Source organism: Anolis sagrei, chromosome 6, assembly GCF_037176765.1.
Source record: "Anolis sagrei isolate rAnoSag1 chromosome 6, rAnoSag1.mat, whole genome shotgun sequence".
Taxonomy (NCBI): domain Eukaryota; kingdom Metazoa; phylum Chordata; class Lepidosauria; order Squamata; family Dactyloidae; genus Anolis; species Anolis sagrei.
Genome location: NC_090026.1, coordinates 72,015,781 through 72,037,820, shown reverse-complemented (window position 1 = coordinate 72,037,820; position 22,040 = coordinate 72,015,781). Strand labels below are relative to the sequence as shown.

Here is a 22,040-nt window from a genome sequence, read left to right as displayed (position 1 = left end):
TCAGAGTTGGACAGTCATAACTTAAATTACAGTTTTATGTAGGTATTCCAAAACATTGACCCTATGGATACCTCAATTAATGTAATTTTATTGGTATCTATTTTTATTTTGACTATACCATTAGCTGCTGCATTTCTCACCCCCAGCTTATATTCGAGTCAATACGTTTTTCCAGTTTTTTGTGGTAAAATTAGGCGCCTCGACTTATATTCGGATCAGCTTATACTCGAGTATGTACGGTATATATATATATATATATATATATATATATATATATATATCACAAACAAAATGTATAAGCATACATTCTTCTCTCTTTTTACAGTATCTTAGACAAAAGAATATGCCATATTATATCAATTTTAACAGTAAAAATCATCAAAAACATTTTCAATCATATTTCTTATCATTATTTTAAAATTTCCATTACAACTTATACTGCATATATCTCTATCACAAGAGATCATGTAGTTATAACTGAATTTGATAGTGGAAGCAGCTCAGAGAGATGCTTAATGTCAAATATGTATCCATTTTAGTGTGTATTAAACCTCTAGACCAAGTATGGAAATTGTGTGGCAGCTTCCAGCATTCTCTTTATAGAACTTCTCCTTCTAGAAAAATGCATGCTTTTATAAACTGCCTTATGCTTTTTGTATTTTTTTTACCCATTTAAGTTTTATAATAGAAAGACCAGGTAAAAAGATAATAAAATAACTTTTTTAATTCTGTGAGTTTTTATGAGGCATTTATGCAATACTAAATGGAAATGTTCAACAAAAATTCAACATATGGAATTATTGTTGATGTTTTCAGATATGTACATTGTTGTCTGTGTCTATGTTTTGTTTTGTTTTTAGGTCTTGATTCTTTTTAAGCTGATTCTTCTAGAGAAAAAGGTAAGAAATTCCCAACTCCTCAAAGCTGCCGGGGGAAAATGAAACAGGCATGTTAACTGAGTGGTTTATCTGAAACATATTAAAGATCTCTGTGAATAGATGAAGTGCGCAGTCCTACACAAACAGTGAGCTGATTTGCAGTAGCAACTGTTCTGTTTGCCTATTTGTAATGTTTCATTTGCAACAGCTGCCATGACAAAGGTAATTTGCCAAAGATATGTCAGCAGAAACCCAATACAAAATTCTTGGTTAGAAAATATGTAACAGGTCCAACTGGAACAGAAAAAAAAATAAAGCTGTACAAATGACTATAGGAAAGAAAACAACAAACAAATAAGTATGAGGACATACCTGAGTTTCTTTAATCATTGTCAAGCCATATCTTCTAAACAGGCAGTGCAATTACAGATTACACTCTGTACTGTTCTGCGTTTAGGTTTAGATTGCCACAATAATAGAGTTTAAATGAAAATGGATGAAGAAAAGGGTCAGCTATGTCACGCTTGTATGCCATGTGTGTAAGAAGTGATATGTTTGAACTCTTGACAAATCAAAACATATGAAAGCTCAGAAGAGATACTATTATAATTTCATATTTGTCTGTCTAATTCTGAAGTGCTGGGGCCTCCTGGAGTGGTTTCTTGAACCAAAGACAGGGAGAATTCTGAAAGGAGAGTATAGTTTGCTTCCTATTTCATCAAGCCCTGGAAAAGACAGTTCTTCCAGTACTGGGCGAACTTTGGCCCTTCAGGTGTTTTGGACTTCAACTCCCACAATTCCCAACAATCGATAAACTGGCTGGGATTTCTGGGAGTTGAAGTCCAAAACACCTCGAGGGCCGAACTTTGCCCATGCCTGGGATGTCCTACTTTGAGTTTTGGGCTAAGGGCATGGAAATAACCAGAACAAGCTTTAGTCTTCAAATGTCCCAAAAGAGGAGAGGAATAAAAAACACTCATGAGACAAATGACAAGAGTGAATATACTAGCACTTTATGTCTTTAACTCAGTCTCAGGCCTGTTGGCTGAGACATAGAACTATTTGCAGCATATAAATATTTACAGACCATATTACAAACAAGTTTGTTTACTCTTAGGCTTTGGATATAGATTTATTTATTATTAATGCTGGCTATTCCACCAATGAGCTTTGTGCTCAGTTAGATACATGGCTCTTTCACTTTCCCGTTTATGCTCATAACCATCCTGTGAGATAACTTAGACAGAAAGAGAGACTCACTCATAGTCAACTAGTGAGTATAATGGCTCATCCGGGACAAGAACCTGGATCTCCCAAGTCTCAGCCCAACCATCTCCCAAGTCCTAGCATCCTTGAATAACCTATTCAAAATGCTTGAATGTGAAGGGAAATCAGCAGTGGCTAGATGTTTATCTTTTAAACTTACTACTAGTAAATCTTCCTTCCAGAGTTTGAGAATTATACATGTTGCATGCATGTTGTCCTCTATAGCAAATAAAATCCAAATGTTTATATTAATGCTTTCTCTGGACTCTGTCAAATTGGATGTTATGAATTGGCATTCCTAAGGATTTCCTTCTTTTTGCCAAGATATTATTGTTTGTGATGTTATTTTTTCCCATTTCAGGTTCTATTTTATATCTCTCCAGTGAACAGGCTTGTGGGAGCCCTCATGACTGTCTTATCCCTCTTTCCTGGTAATTGCTTTTATTTAAGTTTATTGACCAGAACCAGTGGTTCCCAACCTGTGGTCCGCAAGAACAAAAATATGGTCTGTGGCCTCACCATTACTACACAGTTGTCTTGAAACCAAGTGGCAACGAGAGCGACTGGCCTTGCAAAACCCTCTTATAGTGCCGAGGCAAGAGGGATGTTGGGAGGGGGGAGGCTGACTACCCATGAAGGATTACTACTACCACATCAGCTCTAGATTATGAAATATGGTTTTCTATGGGTGAGCAGATGGTGACTACTGGGTGGTATATGTTCTGTATCAGAAACTAGAGCTGATGTAATATATCCAATGCAGTTTTTTGAATCAGCAACCCAAATAACCAAACCGAATCTAAAACCGATTCATAACCCTTTTGGTACTAATGTTGGAGAGTGGTCTCTAGCCAAAGTGGTGCCTGTTCAAATGGTCCCTGATCAAAATGGTCCCTGGTAAAAAAAAAAAAAAAAAAGGTTGGGAACCATTGACCTAAACATATTTATCACTAACTGTCCTCTACCATGCATTGCTGCGGCCCAGTATGTGTATATGTGTTTTATATGTGTATCTGTGTGTGTATATATTTGTGTATATGTGTGTTTGCGTGTATGTATATATATATATATATGTGTGTGTGTGTGTGTGTGTGGTTTTGCGCATGCGCTGTAATGTAATTTTGGGGTTTTTTTTACTTTTAAGTCTCTTCTGCTGTGTTTTTCAGTGTTTTTATGAGTGATGGTCACTCATTGGCCTGATAGGTGTATTGTGTCCAAATTTGGTGGCAATTCGTCCAGTGGTTTTTGAATTATGATAATCCTACAAATGAACATTACATTTTTATTTATATAGATAATAACAGACCTGGGACCACTGATTACCTTTAATGACAACATCTGCATGAATTAATGACTTAAGTAAATACATACAAGTATCCAAAACAGGAGATTCATGCTTTAATGGAATCCATTGTCCACTAGCTTGAATAGTATTAAAGAAATTAATGATACCCCTCTGTCAATTGTTGTTATCCATAATCCCTAATCTCCCCATGCAGAAGCAGTATTTTCTGGAATACTAACTTTGGGAAAAAGCAGTGCTATTGCTTTTGTAACTTTGTAGAAGCATCTGATTGGCTGCTAAGGATAAAAAAGGATGCTACACCATTTATATTGTTTCTTCACAAAGATGTAACATTTCCAAAAATTTTGAAGCCACACATTTTTCTTCAGTAAAAATGGAATTTTCTAGGGAAAAATCATTATTAGCACCTTGTACAGATTGACAGTCATTTTGTCACTTTAGAAATAGAAAATGCAGCGTAACACATTATCGTATTTCACATACTAAAAGCATGATTTATTTAGAAAAAAATACAAACTATGCTGAAATTCTTATTATTTCTAGGTATGATAGAACATGGTCTTACTGACTGTTCACAGTACCGGCCAAGAAAGAGTGTAACAGAGGATGTTGGTCAGCAGGACTTCCCCCCTCTGGATTATTACGTTTCCATGTCTTCTGTGGCACTTTCAAATACAAATCTTGGGATGACAGGGGAACAGCAGACATTGTCTGGAAACCAAGAGGGTGAACCTTTATTCCAGGCTGAGGACCACCTTCATGAACCCCAGGCCTCCAAGGACACTGAGCAGCATTTGAAGCCTCCATCCCGCACTTCTCCAGAATCCTCTGAAAGTGACTGGGAAACCTTAGACCCTAGTGTTCTAGAGGATCCCAATTTGAAAGAAGAGGAACATGAAATCCCTGCAGTGGCAGGGCAGACTGAAATCCTCCCAAAGGAATCTGCAATCTCTGAAAGCATTCCAATTACTGTGCAACCTCAACCTAACGCAGGCCATGCAGTGCTTGTTCCTGGACTTATATCCGGTTTGGAAGAGGACCAGTATGGCATGCCATTAGCTGTCTTCACCAAGGTAAGTTACATAATAAGTAGTAGGCAATGTATCAGAGGGTTAAGGATCCTGTGGCCCCAGGCCCACTTCTGCAATTTCCAAACTGCCCAAACCCCTCAGTTTTTTAAAGATATTTTTTCGCCTTCAAGCAACTCAAAATATGCAAAGCCTCTCCAAAATATACTCATATCTACTCAAGTATAATGCACACCTTTGGGGGGGGGGGGGCTAAGTTACATCGGTAAAATTGAGGTGCCCATTAGATTCAGTGGCACATTACAATTACACACCTAAACCTATCTGTGGTGTTGGGCAAGAGATCCTGGTTGAGAACAGAGGAGGGAGAGGCAGTGGTGACTGCGAAAAGGCTGGTAAGAAGCCAATGGTGGCCCCTAAAGGCCAGTGGGAAGGTTTGATGGAGGCACACTGTTTCCCCACACCAGGACATTGGAGGAGCAGAAGCTAGTGGTGGCTGCAAAAAGGCTGGTGGGGAGGCCAGACAGAGAAGTGTGGCTTCCCACTAGCTTTGTTGCAGCCACATCCTTCTTGCATTACATTTGACAACAATTTATTTTGTAATGCACACTTTCAAAATTGAGATGCACATTACCTTTGATGGCACATTATACTCGAGTAAATACGGATAGTAATTTCCCTTCCCTCACTCAACCCCACAGTTTACTAAACTCTCCAGCATTTTCCAAATCAGTCAAAAAGCCAGAAGTAATGTTACTTCCCTTTTAGTTCCAGAAAGCATGGTGATGTGGCCCACTGGACATGGAAGGAGGAAATACATTAGGATAGTTGCCTCCTCCAATCTAAAGCATAATAAACTTGGAATGACTTTAGATCATTATCATGAGTGAAGAGGGAATGAAGTGTGTCGCAAGTCAAAGCCTTGCATTATGGAGGTTTCAGGGAGAATAGGTCAGCCATTTATTATTTATTTATTTGGTTTACTTTTACCCCGCCCTTCTCACCCCGAAGGGGACTCCTGTCAGGAAGGATAAATATCAAAATGGGAAGCGGGGAAAAAGATGTTTTGCACAATACAGTGTTTTCAGCTCTTTGTATGTTAGGCAGCTCTGCCAAGAGTGCTAGTGGTGTCCAACTTTTTTCATTGGGTAGCTTGACCTAAGAAGGTATTTTTTTATATTAGAGAAAGCAAAGATGAATGAAGCAAATGAAGAACTTCACTCCGTCCCTTTGCTATGTCCAAGGGTATATTCATGATTCAGGGCTCCACTAAGATATAGCAGCAAATGCTGTCTCTGATACTATCAGATCTTACACCAAGAGTGTTTCAATCACCTAGCAGTGATTCTGGGATCTGTCTTCGTAACTCAGATTATGAATTAATAACTAATTTAAGTCCTTACTGCTGTAATTTAAATTGTCAGCATATACCGTATATATTCGAGTATAAGCTGGCCCAAATATAAGCTGAGGCACCTAATTTTACCACAAAAAACTGGGAAAACGTATTGCCTCGAGTATAAGACTAGGGTGGGAAATGCATCAGCTACTGGTAAATTTCAAAATAAAAATAGATTGCAATAAAATTACACTAATTGAGGCATAGAGCTTCTCATATCTTCTCGGCACAGCAACCCAGCTGGGTTGCTGTGCCGAGGGTAGAGGCTATGCGCCTTTCTCTCCTCCTCTCTCAGCACAGAGATCCAGCTAGGTTGCTGTGCCGAAAGGAGAGGAGGCATGCGGCTGGTAAAAGCCCTGCAAGGGGTTTCTTTCAGCCCCACACCTTCCCACCAGGACCCTCGAAAATAAGCCAAGAGAAGAAGAACTTTATTTTTATACTCTGCTTTCATCTCCCCGAAGGGACTCGGGGCAGCTTACATGGGGCCAAGCCCAAACACATGCAGTTAAAAACATTGCAAATAAAATATTAAAAAAAACATAAAACAACATTATAACAATAGAAAAACAAACTTCATAAGCAGCAACCAGAAGTACTTCAAGTCTTGGGGGGGGGGGGGGGGGGGGGCTGATCAATTAGGTGTATAGAGCATATAGCAACATAGAGATAGAGCAATTGTAACAAAGTCGTTTTAGCTTAAAAAGTACAGTAATCAAATACAGGAGCTTGATTTAGACCATGGTTGGGGACAACATATCAAGGGAATTGTCAATCGAATGCCTAGCAGAACATCCACGTCTTTAGTTCCTTACAAAACGTGGTTAGGGTGGATGCTAGCCTGATCTCCCTGGGGAGGGAGTTCCAGTGTCAAGGGGCCGCCACCGAGAATGCCCTTTCTCTTGTCCCCACAGCTGCACCTGAGATGGGTGGGACTGAGAGAAGAGCCTTCCCAGAAGATCTTAGATACTGTGTGGGCTCGTAGGGGAAGATACGGTCACGAAGATAGACAGGTCTTTTTCAGCATAAAAATATGCTCAAAGAGTAGACTTATACTCGAGTATGTACATTATGTCCAAATGACAGCAGGAGTGATATATCTGAGAAATTGTGAGCTATCTGGAAGATTTAGGCTCTGTTCTTGACAGCTATGGCAAATGCCAAGTAATAGCTTAATCCTCTTAAATTAATCTATGATAGTGGCTTTCAGAAAACAGAAAATGTAAAGCCATTAGGTTACTTGTTCAGTTATTTTACCTTCCTTCCATAAAGGTGGTTAATAATTTGGATAGTTTAAAACCAAACATTGAAAACTCAGTGTTCCCAATATAATGTAATGCTTGAAGCTTTCTCTTTTTTTACAGATTAATTGACATAGTCTCCAAGATTAAGTATTATTTTTAAGTAAACTCCTTTTCAGGCAGTTGAAAATTATTTTGAGTTACTGATCTTATTTATAATTTAAAACAATTATGTCTTCAAATGTATACTTTAAAATCAGTGTACAATTTACATAAAAGAACTTTGTTCAAAGACTAAGAAGTCTTTGAACAGTAAACTTTTCCTGGAAAATACTGGCATAGTAGATGGCATAAAACCAAAAAAACACTGTAAAGTAGAAAGCAAATGGTTTTGTTTCCTGTAATCTTAGTTTTGCTAAATGCTAGCTGGAAAACTTGAAAGCAATGTCTCTTTAGAGAAAGTTTATATACTTGATTTCGTAGGGTAACATTGTTTCATGCAAGGGACTTCCTATAATTCTTCTATGGTTGCTCACATTTATAAACATTTTTATCTCAACTATCACCATGGTGCCTCTAACCTCTCAGCAGAGGCACAATCAGCAGAGGAATTTTCCAAACCTTAAATCTCAATGCTGTTGTGTAGGGGATATTTTTAAATCTCTAAAGAGAGAGAGGTTCAGATAAAAGCTCATAGTTAAAAATACTCTGTACATTCGGTCCTTGTACCCATTGTTAAGATTTAGTTACTTTACTTGGTTCTTACTGTCAGATTTAGTCCATTTCAAATATACTGGTAACTATGGTTTGTAGCTAGATATGAAGTAAGGGCAGGGAATTAGTTCATACAAGGACGATGGGAAAGGGAGAACGGAAGCAGAACATTTATATAGTTACAAGCTATGATATTATTATCTATATAAATAAAAATGTAATGTTCGTTTGTGGGATTAACATAACTCAAAAACCACTGGACGAATTGCCACCAAATTTGGCTTCAAGACACCTACTAACCCAAGGAGTGGCCATCACTAAAAAAAATTGAGTTTGTCATTTGGGAGTTGTAGTTGCTGGGATTTATAGTTAATCTACAATCAAAGAGCATTCTAAACTCCACCAGTGATGGAATTGAACCAAACGTAGCACACAGGACTCCCATGACCAACAGAAAACACTAGAAGGGTTAGGTGAGCATTGACCTTGAGTTTGGGAGTTGTAGTACACCTACATCCAGAGATTATTATGCTCTTTTCCTGTGGACTCAAACAATGATGGATCTGGACCAAACTTGGCACAAATATTCCATATGCACAAATATGAACACAGATGGAGTTTGGGGAAAATAGACTTGACATTTGGGAGTTGTAGTTACTGGGATTTACAATTCACCTACAATCAAAGAGCATTCTGAACTCCACCAACGACAGATTTGGGGCAAACTTCCCACACAGAACCCCCATGACCAACAGAAAATACTTAAGGCCATCCAGTCCAACTCCCTTCACCAGGACAAGAAAATGTAATCAAAGTCTTCCTGACAAAGAGCCATCCACCCATAGAGATAGATAGATATGATTCACAGAGAGATATAGTATCATAGATTTGAAAGGGAACCTTAAAGAAGGACAATTATATGTTGCATGTTCCAGAGTAGGCAAACCAGACAACCTCCACATCAACACTGATAAAGAAACAACAAGAAATACTGTTTACTCACAAGCATAAAGAAATTACATATATTAGAAACCAACACTTTCTCATTACTTTATTTTCCAGATCACCAGACTGGGCCACAGCAACACATGGCAGGGGACAGCTAGTTGTTAATAATAATACATTTTATTTGTTACCCGCCTCTCTTCATGGCTCAAAGCAGGGTACAGCACAGTAAAAACACAACATAAAATGCACACACAATATATATACTGTGTGTGTGTGTATAAACACATAGCTGTAAAATACATGCAGAAAAACACATGCTGCAAAGATCAAAATAAAGTGGCAATAGAATGCAAATTCTAAATTCATGGTTCAAAATGGATTAGGCAGGCCTACCGAGTGACCTTTCCTTTCTGTTTCAGGGTTACCTTTGTTTGCCCTATATGGCACTGCAGCAGCACCATCTCCTCTCTGATGTAAGCATTCGAGGCTTTGTGGCAGGAGCCACCAACATCCTCTTCCGTCAACAGAAGCATCTAAGCGATGCTATTGTAGAGGTATAAATATTTTACATGTTCCTCAAATATTTGGACTGTGAACACATTTTGAGCAATGAGGGAAGCTACGCAGTAAATGTTATAAGAAGCTGATCTGAGAAAATTCTTATTTTCCAACAAGCAGAAATGTCTAGCACCACAAGGTTATATTACCCAGTGCTGCTCTTTTCTTTCCCTCTTCTGTTTCCTCTCTCTGCCCTCTTGCTTACTTTGTCTGTCTGGGTACTCTCATTCCATTTTTCCCTCTGCTTACTCTTTTCCTCCGCTTCTTAACCAGCAGCAGGATTCTCTATCTCTATCTCTCTTTCATTCTTTGATTAACTGCTTGAAAATGTGAGGATTCTACAGCGAAAGTATTGTGTGAAGCTGTCTAGAAACCTCCTGGAGAAGTGAACATTCAATTTTAACTTCTAGCTCTTGGATAGTTGGGAAAGGATAAGGCAGTCTATACTTGAAAAACTAAAGCTAGTGCAGCAGGCTGCAGGAAGATTTTGTGTGCATTGAACCATCAGAAAGCAAAGGTGTCAGTGTCAGGTACATTTGTGGACAAATTCAAATTTTGGAGTGCTTTGGATTTCTGAGTAAGGAATACTCAACTTTTAACTATAAGGACTTATTTATGAATAGTTGTCTGTTGCTTGTTGAAAGCTGTCCTGAGTCCTTCCTTGGAGGTTGAGAAGGACGGGGTATAAATGTTCTAAATAAATAAAATAAAATAAATTTATTGTTATTGTTATTATTATTATGCTCAAGAACACAGGATCAATTCATTTTCAGATAAACTGCTCATATACATTACAACTATAGTATAATAAAAATGACTACACAAGTCCTTTTTATTATTGTTTATTTTATTTAAAACATTTATATTCCACCCTTCTCACCCCAAAGGGGACTCAGGGCGGAGCACAGCATATACGCCACAAACATTCAATGCCGGGACATAGATTCACATACAATACAGAAACATTTAAAAAAAATGTCAAAATATTAAAATACACCATTTAAAACTGTTCTAGCCATCCACATCAAATCCAATTGGCCCTGTCATCTTTCCCACTGCCACTTTATTGCCCTGTCCTGAAAGCTTGGTCCCACAGCCAAGTTTTTACCATCCTTCTAAAGGACAGGAGAGAGGGGAGCGATCTGATCTCACCAGGAAGGGAGTTCCATAGTCGGGGAGCAATCACCGAGAAGGCCCTGTCTCGTCCATACCAATCGTGCCTGTGACAATGGCAGGATGAAAAGCAGGGCTTTCCCGGAGGATCTTAATTTCTGTGATGGTTCATAGGGGGAGATGCGTTTGGACAGGTAATTAATTGAGGACTGCCTAAACAGCTTGTATTAGTCATTTTCAAGTGTTGTTACATCTATATTCTGCTCAAGACTGAGTAAATGATTTTCACTGTATTCCCACAACAGTCTTGTGAGTTAATTCAGACTAAGAGAGGACCTGATTGAAGGTCACTTAGTGAGATTCAAGGCCTGCTGTAGAGTTTGATGGACTAGAATTGCTCCAGACATGAACTGTGGTTTATGGTATCATGGAAATGAATAGCTCCTCTAAGAAGAAGCTTGGTTTTCTTTCTTTCCTTCTCCCTGTTGGGGCTGTTTTTACACTTGGGATTGTTTTCAACAGATTGAGGAAGCTCTTGTCCAGGTACATGATCCAGAGCTCAGAAAGATTTTGAATCCTACAACAGCTGACCTGAGGTTTGCAGACTTCTTAGTGAAGCATGTAACTGACAACAGAGACGATGTGTTCCTAGATGGCACTGGCTGGGAAGGAGGAGATGAGTGGATCCGAGCCCAGTTTGGTTCATATCTCCATGCCCTGCTTGCTGCTACTCTACAGCCAGGTATGCCTTGAATGTATGACATAAATATATAATGCAGTTTTTTCAAACTAACTGACAAATGCTGAACATAAGAAGGATAAAAAGAGGACAGTAAAGAAACTAGAGAATGAATCTTGCCTGGTTAATATTTGCAAAGAAATTCTAATGCCATGTTGAAATGTACCCCTGCAACTAACAACCTCTCTATGTTTATCTATTGCCCAAGAAATCAGATATCAGTGATCAGAAAATTCTATTTTTTACAGGCATTATGTTATTCATGGATAGTGTCATACATGTATGAAGAATTGTGTGTTGTCTAAATTACATTCAGTTGCGTGTGCACAATATTTGAAAAAGCTTAGATCTTTCAGATATTTGGAACACAGTAGATCCCATCTCAGTTATACTTAACAGCAGATAAATTGCAATCAATGAGTCATAAATAAGTAGGTCTCCTGTCACATGACTAAAAGCATGCCTACAAAGAGACTAAGAAAGGCTGAGCCCTGTTTGATTTTAAAATGTGCTGTTACTTCCCATTGATTTTATAAATTAAACTTCCTTTTATCTCCAGTGATGTTGGATCTCTTGAGTATAGAATCTCTGCTGCAAAGTACACCAGAGTACGTAGATCAGATAGGGGTGCAGTGTAGGGGAGACGAGGATAGTTGATGCATATATCTATGGCAAAGCTACATGGGTTTTAAGTTGATAAATTCCTATATATTTGTATTCTATTTTAATAGGACCAGATGTATGTTGTATGTTGTGTTTGCACTGTCTGTTTTTGATAAGGCCAACTGGCTAATCAATAAAATTGTTGTTGTTGTTGCTACAAAACTACATATGGTGAGATGTCCATTTTCAGGGACTTTGATGTTCATGGCTATTGTGGCCATTGGGTTTGCTTTAGATTTGCAAAATAAAAAACTTACATAAACACTATGATTGTAGAGTGTATATTTTATCTTAATATGAGCCTCCATATTCAGAGATTTTGCAGCCAGAGATTCAACCATCTACAGCTTGCAAACATTTTTTTAAATTTGTATTGTTGAAGGCTTTCATGGTCAGAATCACTGGGTTGTTGTAGGTTTTTTCGGGCTATATGGCCATGTTCTAGAGGCATTCTCTCCTGATGTTTCGCCTGCATCTATGGCAAGCATCCTCAGAGGTAGTGAGGTCTGTTGGAACTAGGAAAATTGGGTTTATATATCTGTGGAATGACCAGGGTGGGACAAAGAACTCTTGTCTGTTGGAGCTAGGTGTGAATGTTTAAAAAACACCAAAAAGACAAATCTTGATTTTGCCATTTCATGAAAGGGGCACAATTTTATTATGCTATTGTATATATAATGAGATTTGAGCATCCAAGTACCCACTGTACATATGAAACACAAGAGTCCATAACTTTTTATTCATCAATTAACTTTTTGTTCATCAGACAGTGAAAAAATATTGTCAGATTTTGGAACAACTTTTGTAGCAGCTTGGAAGAACACCCACAATTACCGAGTATGGAACAGCAATAAACACCCAGCTCTTGCAGAGGTCAACCCTTGGTAAGAAACTGAAGAATTTGTGTATAAAAAGTGAGAAGTTAATGCTAAGGAATAATAAAGATTTTCTTGAAGTCCCCAGGGCTCTGCTTTGTTAGAATTTCCCCATAAACAATTGCAGGAAAGCCTAAAAATCATGATAGAAGAAATTCCTGTTTGGCCAGGATCATCAATTTCATAAGCATGGGAAGAAATATGGGCTTCTGTGTCCTTAATTATATTGGCCAGAATTTAAGATACAACAGAAGTTATTTCTCTTTTTGGTAGAGATACCCAGTCAATTTTTAACTTTGAATTTTAAATTCACATTCTATTTCTGTTGTGTTTTTTTGTCCCATGTATTTTAATTTCTGTATTTTATAGAAATATGTTTTAATATATGCATTTTAGTGAATATATTTTATTATGAGGATATACTTTAACTGTGCTATGCTCCACCCTGAGCTATGAGAAAAGGCAAAAAAACAAAATACTAATACAAATTATTATTGTATTATTATAAGTAGATTAGTAGGTTCTATAGAGAAGTTATGTGACTCCTGGACAAATGGCAATATGTGGGACACATAAAATATGGCAACCATAGTTACAGTGGGAATATCACCTTTCTTTGGCTAGCCAAATGTGACAGGTTCTCAGCCATTTATGACAGGAGCCCCCAGTGGCGTAGTGGGTTAAAGCCTCGTGCTGGCAGGATTGCTGACCGATAGGTCTGCGGTTCGAATCCAGGGAGAGTGGGTTGAGCTGCCTCTGTCGGCTCCAGCTTCCCACGCAGGGACATGAGAGAAGCCTCCCACAAGGATAATAAAGCATCAGACATCCGGGCGTTCCCTGGGCAACGTCCTTGCAGACGGCCAATTCTCTCACACCAGAAGCAACTTGCAATTTCTCAAGCCGCTCCTGACACAAAAAAAAAAGAGAAACATTTATGACTTCTGTCATTTGAGTCCTCAAAAGGACAAATTAGGATCTTAGTTGAGGCCCAGTAATTAACTGAAAGGGTCCCTAGAAATCACTTTCTAGAACGTCCATATTGTATATGCTTGAAATGCATTGAGTTTTTTGCACTTAGTTTTTGTTGAAAGCCAGGCAAAGCACACAATGGTATCTGCCTGGATAGTGGAAGTACAAGAAATTAGAGGTGTGTTTAGGTGAGTGTTTGTTTGTCAGCCTCTGAAGTATTCATCTAAACACAACACAAGCTAGAGAGAAATGTTTCCAAAATTTAGCTGGCCATCCCAACAAAAACCCACAATAATAGGAGAATGAATGCTATAGAGCCACCAAAGGAAGAAGGAACTTGAGGGAATGGCTTCATATAATGAGCTTGGAAGTTATTTTTGAACTAAAATTTCCAGAATCTTCCAGTTGGGATGGCTTATTCTGACAGGTAGATTCTGGGTCCTGTTTTCCTTAAAAAGTAAAATTTCCAAGCTCTGTATCTCATGCAGAAGGAAAAAAAGTAGAGAACTCATGACAAGTAGTTTGTAAATTGAAATCTCTCCTCCAAATATGTCTATCCAGATAGGAGTTGAGATATTTTAATGTGGTTTGGCAATAAGATAATGTTTTATGGTTCCTGTTACTATTTTTAATGCTAAAAATACATTTTAAATGTTAATTCTATTTTGTTTTCTTTCTTTCCTCACTCCTGTCTTCCAAAAACTTCTTAGTCACCCATTCCAAGGCCAATACTCTGTTTCAGATGTAAAATTAAGATTATCACAGTAAGTGCTATATCTATATATTCTTTTTAATGTTGTATTTGTAAACATGTGTATCATGTTAGTTCCTGCAAGCCTTAATACCCAGAACAGTAATGTCTATTGAAGTGGTGGAGTAAAGTTGTATTGAAATGTCTAAGCCCCCAATATTAAGAGAGTCTTCAAGGGGTGAGGAGGTAGGCCCCTTCTGCACTGCCATATAATCCAGATTATCACATCATATAATCCACATTATCTGCTTTGAACTAGATTATATGAGTCTACACTGCCATATAATCCAGTTCAAAGCAAATAATCTGGATTTTATGTGGCAGTGTAGAAGGGGCTGCAAAATTGCATCCATTTAAATACACGTGTACCTTTTATCATGTTTAAATATTGCCATCAAACACTTAGAAATAGAAGTATTTAGAACACCAACATTTACTATTGTTTTCCTCTTATTCAGTTCAGTTCAGAATAGTGAACGGGGTAAGAAGATTGGAAATGCTGTGGTCAGTACCAGTCGGAATGTTGTACAGACAGGAAGAGCTGTAGGTAAGAAACCCCATAACTGAAAATAAAAATTTTCTGATAGCTATATCTCACAAATGCTCTATTAACTGCTCTATTTTAATGACTTCTTTCAAACAAGAATATAAGTTTTCTATATCTGGAGGTAATTTGGGTGTATCTGTATATATATATATATATATGAACACAAACAATGCCGCATTGAGTATCAGAAGCAATTACTTCAAAGATAACTGAATTACACTGTGTCAAGTAGAACAGGAGAACTTAATGGAAAATGTTGCCCCATGTGATTGTGACAATAAGCCAAGGCACTGTATACCTCCAACTCATTCACTGTTTTCCTTGCCTGCCCAACTCAAGGCCAACAAATGGGTGCTGCATATCATGAGCCCAATGCTAACATGAGCCCTTGGCCAAATTACATTTGTAATTTGTGTAAATTATAAATGTATTATTTATTATTGTGTAAACTACCCTGAGTCCCCTTTGGAAGAGAGGCCGGCCTGTAAATAAGTTGTTGTTGTTGTTGCTGTTGTTGTTACATTGCCAAAATTGAGGTGTGCATTAGAATCATGCACATAAACCCAACTGTATTAACAGGGAGACAGAGAGGCAGAAGAGACTGTTCCCAGTGGTGGTGGCTCTATGAGACCCGGAGGAGGAGCACCTTGCAGGTGGCCCAGTCATTCTTGCCACTTAGCCACAGTTACTGCCTCCCAGGAGGTCCTCAGGGTCTTTCACCTGCTCGGCTCAGACTGGTCTCATTGACGAGGCCTTTGAAACCTCCCCCTCGGTTTTGAAAGTCTTGTGAATGAAGCCAGTTGGGAACCTTGCGAAGCTGGCAAATTGGGAGCATTACATTCAAGGGCAAATTGGGAACATTACATTTTTTGTAATGTGCACTTTGAAAATTGGGGGGCAATACACTCGATGGTGCAGTATATTCAAGTAAATATGGTAATTATATTTCTATAAATATATATTTAAATATTTATAAATATATACATGTGGCAATTGTGTAACAAAAATTGGAAAAAAATCTGTTCCTGGTTTGAAAGTGTTATTTCCTGTTTAATTGTGCAGTACTTACGTTAAAAATAGTTGTTATACTCCAGAAATTTCATTTTTGTAGCTGCCACAAACCATATTAAATTGGTAGAGACTCTATGAGATATTCATTGAAAAACTATAGCAAAATTTGCAGCACATAATCAATTTTATTTTGCAGTTTAATATTTTTTTCCATGTTTTAATGGTAGAACCAATTAGGAAATTATATTTGTCACCCAGGAACAAAAATCGTGATACATGGTGTTATTGGCCACTTGGACTCATGATCTCAGTACATATGCTGAGCTGCTTTCCCCCTTAGGTTTCACAGCAGTCAGTAACACTTCCTTTCCTTTTTATTGTCCTTTTTTTTTTTTTTGCCTTTTCTGAAGCCAGCTTGCTGTGGGATCAGACATGGGTCTATTTTTTCCACAATTCTATGCAAAATAAGTCTTTCCAGAACTTTGTAGAGGTGGCACAACAGGGAGATTGGTCTATAGCTTTTTGGGTCATTACCTGGCTTCAAGATGGCAATGACTCTTACTTTCCTCCAGATTTTGGGGTCTGACAGGATGTAGTGCAGTTGTTCATCAGCTCCAGCAGCCAGCCAGCACCTTGCTTTTGGACCAAAGTTCTTGATTTGTTCCATCCGTAGTTCATCCAGGCCAGCTGCTTTGCCATTTTTACATTTATTGAGAGCCATGTCCAATTCAGTAGATGTAAAGGGTTCATGAAGGTTGTTGTTCTCAATCTCTGATTGTCTAGCTATTGGTTTCTTTCCTACTTTGGTGGCAAAGTTGGGTTGTCCCTGACCACTAGTTATTACTGACTAGGGCTGATGAAAATTGTAGTACCATCTGGGCAATAACAGTGTGTCACTCCCTTTAGAAGCCTAACTTAATATAAAACAGCTTTAGAAGCATGCTTCGTTGTGCTGGTTGCTAATTGTTTATCTTCCTTCACAGAGAAAATCAAAGTTTGAGCATAATATAGTACAATAGCGACGCCTTGATTAATACTCTTGTTTGGCGGTTCTGTATATAATTCTGTGAGAGTAAACAATTGTTTCTGGGTTTATATCATCATGTTATTGGTTTCTAACTAGCCCTTCCCTCCTCCTCCTCTTCCCCAATCCTTCATTTTAAAATACAGGTCAGTCAGTTGGAGGAGCCCTCACAAGTGCAAAATCAGCCATGTCCTCATGGTTTTCTACTTTCACCCAGTCAACACACAGCCTTGGAGAGTAAGTGTTCGGCAGGGAACCAAATCCATGCGTATATTTTAAGGAACCAAGAGGATTTGCTTTTAAAATGCACAAGAATGTAGGTAGCATGAAGATGACGATGATCTTGGAACCTGTATCGCAGGATGTCACTTTGCGTTTTGCATTCATGCCTATTTGTGTTTTAAACCCAAGCCCTGCTGTAGGAGAGGCTTTATTTTCCAATGTATGCTGTTCTCTGAGTGGTGGTGATATATGTAAATTTTGCTGTATTTTAAGTCCAATTGTCTAGACTTTTAAAAAATGGAGCAGAATCGAGCTGAGTCAGACTTCTGCTTGAAAGAGAATATTCCGCTAAGAAGCTCATGCTTTACCATGTATAAATGCATGTACACGCACGAACACACACTTCAATTCTATATGCGGAAACGAGTACCTTTTCATTTCAGTGGAGCATATTTCCACAAACGTATGCAGCGAAGTGTAGCCTAACTCTGCATTTCTAAGCCACTTGAAAATATAATGAAGTGAAACAGATGAAATTTAAATGAGCCAAATTAAGATCCCAGGTCCAATACTTTAAACATCCATAAGAAAGCTGACAGAACCACCCTGATTATTTTGTATCTGCTTGTAATTGTATTTAAGTTTTATTAATTAATTAAGTTATAAAAAGCAGAGGATTTAAAAACTAAGTGAAAACTATAGCTTCATCATAACTTATACAGCCTATTTCAAACTTGAAAGAGTTGTCTGGGAATCTTCTCAGAAAAACTGCTTGCTCAGTCCATACAGGCTCCCTTTTTCATAATATCCATGTAAACTTTTTTGTGTGGTCTTTTTCCAGTCAGTGAGAGACACTGTGATTTCATGTTCCCTCTTGATTGACCAATATTCTTGCAAGTGTTAGGGGACTTTCACCTATAAGCAAATACCTACCTCTTAGGCACGATTTGACTCTTAAGATAATGAGTCAGTGGTGCATCTTTTTTGATCCTAGCTGCTATATATTTTTTTAGTTTGACACATGGGTTCACAGATCTGAGAAATAATTGCAGTATCGGTAATTATCACTCCCTGAAATCTAAGTGGAGAGCCTAACTCAGTTTGTGAGAGTAGGTCACACCTCTGAGCAAAACAGTAATGCACCAAAAGGAAATTATTTCCTTGGCCTAAATTGATTGTGCTACACACTGTAGTATCAGGTTTTTCAGCCCCCTCTTTTCCCTTCCTGCAATCCTTTAAAATACGGTTTCTGTTTCTCTGGAGACGCTCTGGCAAGATTGTGTCCCTCTCACTTGTATTCTTTAAAGCAGTGGTTCTCAACCTTCCTAATGCCGCAACCCTTTAGTACAGTTTGTCATGTTGTGGTGACCCCCAACCATAACCCTAACTTTATGAATCACCATGTAAATAATGATTTGCAGGATGTATTTTCATTCATTGGAACAAATTTGGCACAAATACCCGGTATGCCCAAATTTGAATACTGGGGCGTTGGCGGGGGGATTGATTTTGTCATTTGGGAGTTGTAGTTGCTGGGATTTACAGTTAACCTGAAAACAGAGCATTCCGAACCCCACCAACAATGGAATTGAACCAAACTTGGCACACAGAACTCCCATGACCAACAGAAAATACTGGAAGGGTTTGGTGGCCATTGACCTTGAGTTTGGGAGTTGAATTCGCCTACATCCAGAGAGCATTATATACTCAAACAATGATGGATCTGGACCAAACTTGGTACGGATACTCAATATGCCCAAATGTGAACACTGATGGGGTTTGGGGAAAATAGACTTTGACATTTGGGAGTTGTACTTGCTGGGATTTATAGTTCACCTACAATCAAGGAGCATTCTGAATACCACCAATGATAGAATTGGGCCAGAGTTCCCACACAGAACCCCCATGACCAACAGAAAATACTGTGTTTTCTGATGGTCTTTGGCGACCCCTCTGACACACCTTCGTGACCCCCCCCCAGGGGTCCCGACCCCCGGGTTGAGAAACACTGCTTTAAAGTTACTTCCATGAGCAACAAGAGCATTGGATACAACCTCTGGGTACAACTGTTAAACCTCCATCCCAACTATCTTCACAGACCTGAAATTACCTAAATGTCAGAGAGATAATAGAGTTCCCATGTAACTTGTGTCTACCACTGATGGGTGACTTCTAGTTGATATTAATTTATGATTCTGCTGTCAACAGTTAACTTTGCAGAGATTCTTGTTTTCTACCAGACGGTTTTTAGGACAGGCCCTGGTTACGCTAGGAAGGTCTTCAAATAAGCAGTTAGGACCATAGCATTTTCCTGTTCATGTACCACAGAAAAAAAAATCCCTGCCATTACTGCAGACAGCTGCATTACTTTGCACATGTAACACAAACATTTGTGGCCAGTTCTGACATTTTATAGATACAATTATAAAAGTTTCACTTATACATTCACACACCAACATACAATATTTGTACAGATGCGCTGTTTTACACATGTAACAGATGCTCTGTCCTTTGTATAATAAGCCTATTTGCAAGAAAGCAAGTTTCTTCCAAACATATCCTAATATCTGAAACAGGACTTAGCCAAACCCTTATATATTGAATAGAAAATGCTATTCTTTTTTCAGCCAGTAGTGCATTACTATAGGAATAAATTAAAATGTAGTTCAGTTACTCCTTCACTGGATATATAGAATAACTGGACATACCAATGCAATCTTTATGTAGTAAGCAAACTGAAGTAACAGCTAGGATCCTCTCTCTGGATCCGGGTCCTGGAGGGATTGAGAACTTTCTGAACCAGAAACCTCAGAGAGGGCTGGATGGGAGAGAAAGTTCCCAGTGGTCAAGATGTAGAGCTATGGTGAACTTCTGTAACCATCACTACAAAAATATACTGCATTTCTAGATCTAGGTCAGAGCTTGTATATTGCCTCCTTTTACTTGACAGTTGTAACATTTAATATCACATGTTCCCTGTATGTTTTCATACTTAGAGCACATCTTGATTACCTTGTAAATGAGGGCAAAAGCTCTGGAAAAATTGACAAAAGCATGACACATGAGATGGTTAAATCTAAGTTCATTATGCAATTTATAATAACCACCATTTTGAGTGAATATTCAGTATTTTGCATACTTCTAAAACATCTGTATATTTCAGTAGGGAAAAAATGGCAGTGCTTAATTGGATAAGTAATGTTGATGCAGTTTATAAAGAGTATTTGTGTTCTTGAATAGTTAATTGGCTACTTTATATTAAGGAGACAGTCTGATACATACTGAATTGTTTTAAGTACACAATGTGGTGTATTCAATTTTTGGAATAGCATACAGTAGTACATCCAGAAAAAAAAATTCAGATTCATCCAAACTAGTTTGTTTTAGTGGAATACAAAGGAGGGTTGATCTGAGGAGTATTTCTGTATATTCTATCAATTAATAACTTCCTGTTTGGATTGTGGGACAGACACGTTTTGTCTATTTTCAATAGAAGGTATTTGTTATAAGTTGTTTGAAGCACTTTGGATGAAAAAATACCAGGTAATATATAGTATTGTAGCACTGGAATTCATGTTTGCAGTAAGCGGATAAATGTAACATACAATTCTGCTTTTATAGTTTCTATCTTTTTTATTTAAAAAAAAAAACCTTGCTGCTTGCTGAAATTGTTGGGACATTTCAAGAAAGTGAGGTAAAAAGAGAATATAGTTTCATAGTACTTCTAGAGATTTCCTGAGAGCCAGTTTGAACTCTGAGCAAAATCGGTGTTGGGAGCATAGGGACAGCTGAGACTCAAATAAACACACTCCAGATGGACCCAGGTAGTAAAGTTTAAAATTACAAACTGCATACCTGTTCTAGAGATAATAAGGGGTGGTAAAAAATAAAAGTATGTGTAAGAGCAACTCACCATAGCCATGTTCTGTTGTTATGTGCCAGGTATACTTCAAGGGATCTGGGTATATTTAAGCCTTTCCCCAGTATTGTCACATTTCTCACATGGAAAGCAACATATGTTAAGAGTAGTTTTTGTCCAGGCTCTTGAAGCAACCAATACTTTACAACAGATCTTGCTCATGTGACTCACTTTTTTTTGACGGAAGGGATGATGGAGGGGTTGGGCATTCCTGTGCCACAAAGCATAACCACTGAACCATCTCTCTTTTTTTAAAAGAACCATCAATAACAACAGCCAGACTTGCTCGCATGTTCATTAGAGAAACTGATTGGGGTGCCAACACTGCATAGTGTATTTTTTCACAGCTTTTGCAGTATTATGCTGCTGTCAAAACTTCTGATCTTACACACAACTGATCAGGCTGCTGACTTATTTCTAGAGATTTTATGTTGTAGTGTTTCATACTACAGAAGTTTGCATCATGCATAAATGAACATTGATTTTTAAGCTCCTGCGACTATTTGGAGATGCGTACCATATTACACCATCAATTTCACAAAGCTGGCATTTAAATTGGTTGCCTAATCATGGATTAATGTTATTAAACACAACACAGGTTACTTCCCTTTCAATTTTTGCTGCTATCTGTTGTGGGGAAATTGTCATCTATTGTCACTGTGCAAAGAGTTTCTTGTGTTCAAAGATTAAATGCTTCTGCTGTATATTTTGTTCTATAGAAAATTATAAAAAAAAACCTCATTCAACTTCAGTGTCTGCCTGGTTATTAATTACCACTGCTAGAAGTAACATGTAGATATGTCAGAAGGAACTGGCAAAACTAGTTGGTTACCCCTTATCTAAGAAAACTATGAAATCCATATGGTTTCTAT

The 22,040-nt window shown here is 38.1% G+C and overlaps 1 protein-coding gene across 1 annotated transcript in view; it reads left to right on the top strand.

The window, feature by feature from the left end:
- The window catches only part of AVL9 (AVL9 cell migration associated), a 41,297-nt gene extending 19,375 nt beyond the window's left edge, over positions 1-21,922 (top strand). Inside the window, exons 8-16 of the mRNA XM_060781639.2 lie at positions 861-899; positions 2,506-2,575; positions 3,994-4,523; positions 9,197-9,331; positions 10,971-11,190; positions 12,617-12,734; positions 14,405-14,458; positions 14,904-14,992; positions 17,174-21,922. Coding sequence (XP_060637622.2) covers positions 861-899; positions 2,506-2,575; positions 3,994-4,523; positions 9,197-9,331; positions 10,971-11,190; positions 12,617-12,734; positions 14,405-14,458; positions 14,904-14,992; positions 17,174-17,268 — 1,350 coding nt within the window. The 3' untranslated portion in view covers positions 17,269-21,922. The remainder of the gene's footprint in view (positions 1-860; positions 900-2,505; positions 2,576-3,993; positions 4,524-9,196; positions 9,332-10,970; positions 11,191-12,616; positions 12,735-14,404; positions 14,459-14,903; positions 14,993-17,173) is intronic.
- Positions 21,923-22,040: the final 118 nt, after the last annotated feature.